The 7,647-nt window shown below is 40.8% G+C and overlaps 1 protein-coding gene across 1 annotated transcript in view; it reads left to right on the forward strand.

The window, feature by feature from the left end:
* The window catches only part of LOC103620374 (Golgi phosphoprotein 3), a 55,469-nt gene extending 52,362 nt beyond the window's left edge, over window positions 1-3,107 (forward strand). Inside the window, exon 3 of the mRNA XM_008638983.2 lies at window positions 2,217-3,107. Coding sequence (XP_008637205.1) covers window positions 2,217-2,641 — 425 coding nt within the window. The 3' untranslated portion in view covers window positions 2,642-3,107. The remainder of the gene's footprint in view (window positions 1-2,216) is intronic.
* Window positions 3,108-7,647: the final 4,540 nt, after the last annotated feature.

Raw genomic sequence — 7,647 nt, forward strand, 5'->3', positions numbered from 1 at the left:
TGGGCTGCCACTGCCCAGCCTCCGCCGTTTCTTTGCCACTGCTCTGGGTTTTTTGCTACACTGTAGCCTTTCACCTCCTGCCTGCCGGGACGCCCTGCGGTTCCAGCTACAGCTGAGGAGTTTCTGATACATCTCATCCACTACTCCGGGATTTTTCTCGTCCCAGATGTTCCAGCTTGCTGCTTCCGAAGTTCCTGCTACAGCTCTTTTTGCTGTCCAGAGGGGGCACCAGGATTGGCTGCCCCTGTGAGTTCGTAAAGGAAGCCCGTTTCCCATCCCTTACGCTGGCGCGCCCGCCATTGTCCACGTGAGAGAGATGATCGCACTCGTGCCACAGCGCCCCCTGCAGCCGCTGGGGAATCATTGCTCAGGCCCTGCCCAGCTGGGGAGCCACCAGCGCCCCTGCCGGCTGGGGACCTATACCAAAGGGGAAAGTGCCTGCAGTCAAGAAGGCTGCTACTTGGTTTCTGGTTTTGTTTGTTGTCGATGCCACTGTTGTTGACTGTCTGCCTTGTTATAGATACTAGTAAAGAACTGTTATTACTTTTCTCATATCTTTGCCTGAAAGCCCCTTAATTTCAAAGTTATAATAATTCGGAGGGAAGGGGGTCATATTCTCCGTTCCAAGGGAAGCTCCTCCCTTCCTTAGCAGAAACCTGTCTTTCAAACCAAGACAGGTCCTCCCACAATTTTCCCCAAAGTTTTAATATGCATTCCCGGGGGGACTTTTCCAGAATGCCCCCTCTTAATTCGATGATCCATTTCCCATTTAAACCATGTGATATTCCAAACCAATTACTATTTAGGAGCTCCTAGAAGGGACCTTCCCTGTTCCCACCTTAGGTACCTTTAAACCTAACCCTGTGAAGCTTTTGCTGCACCTTATGGGCAGGTTAACACCTTTAAAGTAAAGAATGCCTTTATCTTAACAGGGGTCTTGCTCTGATTTCCTTTGGTCCAGGGATTGCAGCTTCTCCCCAAGAATCCCTTGGTGCCGACTGGAGGTCCTATGATCCCTCTGATCAGTTGAAATTCAGGAGTAGGTCCTATCTGGGGTCGCCCAAACTGTTACCAAAAATCAGTAAAAAACCCACCTCCTTAACACCAATGTAGCATTAAGAAGCAGGCATTCTTTATTTGGCTGGATGCACAAGGGGATATCTCCTCTGAAAATTGTGCATGCTGAGTACAGAAAAATTTCCTGTTTATATACTATATTTGACATACATATTCATTGATTTTCCTGGAATAAACACACATATGATAACCATTTCCCTAAAATCATTAACATATGCTCCCTCCCCTTTATGCATGCATTATTCTGTCCTGGGGGTCACTTTGGTGGTCCCTGGTGGTTGGCAACCCCAAAATCATACCTGACCACCTGGTGAACTGGTAAAAGTTGGCACAACTGGGCTGGTTGCTTTCCAGTTTTTCTTCCTACAGAATAAACACTGTGCTCAGTTCCATAGGCCAGTGGGTTTTGAAGAATAAGCATTGTATTAACCCACCAGTTGCAAACGATTTTTCATCTGGCAACCTTAGCTTTCTCAGTAGTTGTTGATGCTGATTTTGTGCTTTTAAAATTCCCTCCTCTAAGCACACACATTGAAGTGCCCAGTTCTCCTGCCTTTACAAAACAACATTAGAAAAAATTTTTATTGAAACATCAAAGCCTGTGCCCAACATGTGCCTGTGTGCAATGCACACACCTTCACCCACACAGTACATGTTACTGTTTCATCTGGTAGGGGCAGGAAGGGAGAGAAGAATGTAAACATGAAGAAATAGAGAAGTGAGTAGGACATATAGTGTAGGTGTTGCTTATCTCTGTGGTAGAAAGAATGGCAATGACACTTCTTCCAGCTTCTGAATTGATAAAAGCCTGGAAGTAGACAAATGGACAAGATTGGAGGAGATGCTTATTTTTGTTTATAACTTTCTTCATAGCTGTGTGTGGTGTTTTGTTTGGGGAGGTTGTGGGGTTTTTCCTTTCCCTTCAATACAAGAGTGGTTATTTGTCATATCCCTAATCAAGACATGGCTTAGTAGCATTTTGTCCAAACTTTAAATACTGACATGAGCACAATATATCAGTGTAATAGTCAGCTATATTAATTTGACAGCTCATTCTGCAGCAGGCAGGGGGGAGAATCACTGTAATAATACAGCTTAAACTTTGCCTGACTCTTGTCTTTTTTCTTTTTTTTTTTTAGGTGAAACATGGAACCCATTGAAGTTGCATTACCAATTGCGAAATGTCCGTGAACGGTTAGCGAAAAATCTAGTGGAAAAAGGTGTACTGACCACAGAAAAACAAAACTTCCTTCTTTTTGACATGACTACACACCCTCTCACCAACAACAATATCAAACAACGCCTCATTAAGAAGGTTCAAGAAGCAGTTCTTGACAAATGGGTGAACGACCCTCATCGCATGGAGAAGCGCTTGCTGGCACTTGTTTATTTAGCCCATGCCTCAGATGTTCTGGAGAATGCTTTTGCCCCCCTTCTGGATGAGCAGTATGATTTAGCCACAAAGAGAGTGCGGCAACTTCTGGATTTAGACCCTGAGGTTGAATGTATGAAAGCCAACATGAATGAGGTTCTATGGGCTGTTGTAGCAGCTTTCACTAAATAACTGCATTCAGACCGAAGTGTTCTCTCTTCTTTCATGTAAACCAGTTGTTTCTCTTTTATTGACTATTCATGTTTTCTGTAATTTGTACCTTCTCACATGATGAATCAACTCTTGTTTAATAGAAATTATGTGGTGAATTCCCTCCTTCTCTATCTGTATACAGGATTCTGCTGGTACAAGAGACTTTCCCATTTAAAAACAAAAGAAAAAGTTTTTACTGCCATATTGGCATTCTAATTCCTATTCAGTTTGGAGTTATCCGAAATACTTTGTTTAGTCTATTTTTCATCTTACTGTTATTGAAGTGGTTTAACATGGAAAATACCTCAAGAAGGAAATGTGCATGCAGTTGGATCACTAGTCTCAGCTGACACAGATGTGTGCATGCATCAATGCTTCTGCAGTACAACTCCTAACAGATTGAAGAAGGGCCTTTTAAAATCACCAAAGCTTCATGTTGAAGTATCTGTCAGGACATTTTATATACAGATGTTGTTTCAATGATATCTAACAAAATTACTTTAACAGCAAAAATACCATTAAGCAGCTTTTTCAATAGTTCCTGTAAAATGCCCCATAAATTTTACTTTTCATGAAAGTCTCTTGCTTATTTATGTTTACATTAAAATGATATCTGAGTCATAAGGCTAGAGTTGAAAGGCCCAGTTTTTTCATAAACCCATTTTGGGATGGGATGCATTCCATTATATTGTATATATAGTTCAAATTGTAAATTAACAACTGCCCCATCTTAGTATTTTGCTAGTTTTACACCTGGCGCCCCTAATATGCCATCAGCCATTTGATGGAAAAAAAGGCCTCCTATAAAGAGCATGTATGTGAAAGCTGTTTGTTTCCAGCATTTACAGAGTTTGCCATCCAGGTATTCTAAGTCTATGCATTGTCTTTGATAACTACCATATAGAAAGAGACCACTTTCTATCATCATATCATCATTTGTACTTTTTTTTCCTTCTCTTCTTTTCTCCTCCTATATGGAAGAGGCGTGTGACTAGTACAGCTCTTGACTACAGTTTTTGTTTGTTTGTACACAAATTAATATTTGTCGCAAACCTTTCAATCTATTTTACACTTTAAAAACAAAAAGTCAGTTCTAGTAGGTGTTGCATGTAAATGGTTAGCAAGTAATGACCGCAGTTCAGATGATTAAAATTTCTGTAATGGGATGCTGTGCTATATTTTAATTTTTTATATAAAATTATGCTGATTAGCACACTATTGTAAAATATATATATAAGACTTTGTCTTTTAAAAAAATGTATTGCCTCTTTGCCACTGCTTGTTATCTCCCATTTGTTTCACAGTGCAAATATGCATTGAACAAATTAAGCATTGATCTATGTATTTTTTTCCTCATAACAATGAAGATTTATGGTGGGGCTTACAGGTGTCTAGAAACTTTTTTTGGTTAATATTCAGAGTAAGAATACTAGATGGTATATAACTTTAGAGTTGAAATTTAAGAGATCCCTTAGTCTATATACTAGCTTTTTACCTACAGCAAATAAACTATGATCTTAAAAGTGCCTGAAATAGAGCAAGCATGTAATTTTTTTGTTGTTGTTGCTAATTAGAAAGGTTTTATTGCTTAACTGAAAGCTTTAGTTAATATCCTTCTTAGAAAGAGAGAGTTTATATTGAGTAGATCAAACTGACCTAATCAGCAGTCACTCAGATCTGCAGGATTCATGGCTGGGACAGACTGAGTTAATTTGTAAGTGTTCAGTTGTGTCTGCCAGAGGTAGGCCTCTTCTATCTTGAGCAGAATTCTACAGCCTCATCTGTGACTGGGCGTCCAATTTTGCACTTAATTTTAAATAATTTTAAAGCTTAGGTACTTGACTTGAAAATACAACTTAAATTCATCATACCTCTAGAACCTTTTTTAAAATAAAGATTTTTAAAATATAGTCCTTAACATTTAGTGGCACACTGTTCTTTCAGTTCTTGAATTATGTTTCTTTATAAAAATTAAAGTATAATGTAAGGTGTTTCAAACTTTGGTTTACAAATAAAAAAAATAAACAGTGTTCTCCTAGCTGTAAGATGCTGTGTTTAAAACTTTGAGGAGCTTGGGCATGAATTTTGGACATTTTCTTTTAAACATTTTCAAAATGTGATTACTTTAAGTGGAGGAAAAGTGAAAGTTGCTGTGTTACTCATATTTGAAAACTTACAGAATACTTCCTGTACTTGATAGTATATGTTAACTCTTTGCTTTCATTGTCTCTCTCTCCTGTGATCTGTTTTCTCATTTTCTGTTGCTGTTTAAGAGAAGAGAAAATGAATTAGGCAGAAAAATCAGAAAAAAAATAGTGGAGTATTTGGGACCAAGTTGAGTGCATAAAACTTTTAAAATGGCTTTGAAAATCTAAGCTACTTGAAACATTATTCAGACTGAAAGTATCTTTCATAGTCCCTTTTCTGTCCTCTCATCTTCATTCTGTCATGTTCCTGCTGGTTTCATGTTACATGTTCATTTCATGTTCCTGCTGGTTTCATGCCACATTGTGAAAGATATTGGGGTTTTGTCACCCTTACAGACAACATGGTTTAAAATAAAGTCACTGTTCTTTAATCTCTTCCAGAGAGAGGGTGTTTGTTGTGTTGTTTTGTTTTGGGGGTTTGGTTTGTTTGTTTTTTTTCACATAAAAGACAAATGCCTACAGTATTTATCCGTTATTTTGCTTAAAGACAGAACCTCCGTCTGTGATGAGGAGAGTTTGTATTTGGTGTATCAAAGAACTTTGATGTAAGTAACAAAGGGCTTGTGAAGAGTGACAGTATCTTTTTTTCCCTTATAACACACGGCTTGTTAAGGTGAACAAAACCTGACATCAATTTACCTTGAAACTTCTCTTTTCTTGCTTCAAAAGCAAGCAGTTGTCCATGCAGCAGAGAGGGCTTACAGCTGAGAATAATGATTTTGCCAGTTCTCTAATGTAAGTGGATCTTGTTCTGGAGTCAGTGCTCTGAGGACTTTTTATCTCTTACTCAAGCTTTTCCCACAATGAGAGCATATATACAAGAACAATTTTCCCTTTTGGGCTCTCTGCTTGTTAAAAAAAACGAGCTGAATTTACTTTGCAGCTCCAGAAGCATCTTCACTATTTGGACATTTATTTTTATGGAAGTTGTAAACACTTAAATTGTTTGGAAGGTTTCTTCACTTCTATTTAATTTGATTGAGAAGGTCAAGTGGGAGAAGAAAAAGGCACAGATATACTTACAGTGTGATCATATAAATCCTGTTTACCTGACAAAGTAGACTAAAATATGACTTGCCAGCCATTCAGGTGATCGAGAGGCAGTCACCAGGCAATTTGCAGGCAATTTAAAAGGCTCTAGGGAGTGTGAGTGACCCGGCGCACAGCAAACAGGAGCTTGGCACATCAGTGAGGGTGTGGCATGGCAGTTTCCTTGGCAGTTTGTACAGGAAGGGCACAGCCACCCTCCTGGTGGTGGGTTGTGTGTTAGGTGGGTGTGGTCTTTTGGCTGGTTTGGGGTTTTTTGTTGGTTTTCTTTTCCCAACTTGACTAGATCCAGCAATGGTTTACAAATAGTCAAAAGCCATTGCTGCTGCTACTAGCAAGACCAACCTGATCTCCTTTTATGACCAGGTGACCCACCTGGTGGATGAGGGGAAGGTTGTGGATGTTGTCTACCTGGACTTCAGCAAAGCCTTTGACACTGCCTCCCACAGCATTCTCCTGGAAAAGCGGACAGCCTACAGCTTGGACAGGTGCACCCTTTGCTGGGTTAAGAACTGGCTGGGTGGCTGGGCCCAGAGAGTCATGGTGAATGGTGCTGCATCCAGCTGATGGCCAGTCACCAGTGATGTCCCCCAGGGACCAGTGTTGGACCCAGTCCTGTTTAATATCTTTATTGATGATCTGGATGAGGGGATTGAGTCTACCATTAGCAAATTTGCAGGTGACACCAAGTTGGGTGCGAGTGTCAATCTGTTGGAGGGTAGGAGGTCTCTGCAGAGGGACCTGGACAGTCTGGATAGATGGGCTGAATCCAACAATATGAGGTTTAACAAGACCAAGTTCCAGGTCCTGCACTTCAGTCACAACAATCCCCTTCAGCACTACAGGCTGGGTACAGAGTGGCTGGACATCAGCCAGGCAGAAAGGGACCTGGGAGTACTGATTGACAGCAGACTGAACATGAGCCAGAAGTGTGCCTATGTGGCCAAGAAGGTAAATGGCATCTTGGCCTGTATCAGGAATAGTGTGGCCAGCGGGACTAGGGAAGGGATTCTTCCCCTGTACTCAGCACCGGTGAGGCCGCACCTTGAGTACTGTGTCCAGTTCTGGGCCCCACAATTTAAGAAGGATTTTGAGATGCTCAAACATGTCCAGAGAAGGGCAACAAGGCTGGTGAAGGGTCTGGAACACAAGTCCTATGTGGAGCAGCTGAGGGAGCTGGGGTTGTTTAGCCTGGAGAAAGGGAGGCTCAGGGGAGACCTTATCACTCTCTACAACTCTCTGAAAGGAGGGTGTAGCCAGGTGGGGATCAGTCTTTTCTCCCAGTCAACCAGTGACAGGACAAGAGGACACAGCCTTAAGCTCAGCCAGGGGAAGTTTAAGCTGGACATTAGGAAGAAGTTTTTCACAGAAAGAGTGGTTGGGCATTGGAATGGGCTGCCCAGGGAGATGGTGGACTCATCATCCCTGGAGGTGTTTAAATAAAGACTGGATGTGGCACTTAGTGCCATGGTCTAGTTGACAAGGTGGTGTTAGGTCATAGGTTGGACTTGATGACCTCAAAGGTCTTTTCCAACTTAGTTAATTCTGTGATTCTGTGAGACACAGGTAAGAAAATACCAGTTTCAAATTATCAACTACCAAACAAATATTTCCTATTGGACAGCTGTTTTACAGATTGTAAATAAAAATTGACTCACTGCAGAGAATAACTTTTCAATATAAGCAAGGTAATAAGTGATGTAGGACACCTTTATTATTTTTTTATTATTA

Source organism: Corvus brachyrhynchos, unplaced genomic scaffold (assembly GCF_000691975.1).
Source record: "Corvus brachyrhynchos isolate BGI_N302 unplaced genomic scaffold, ASM69197v1 scaffold291, whole genome shotgun sequence".
In the NCBI taxonomy this organism is placed as follows: Eukaryota; Metazoa; Chordata; class Aves; order Passeriformes; family Corvidae; genus Corvus; species Corvus brachyrhynchos.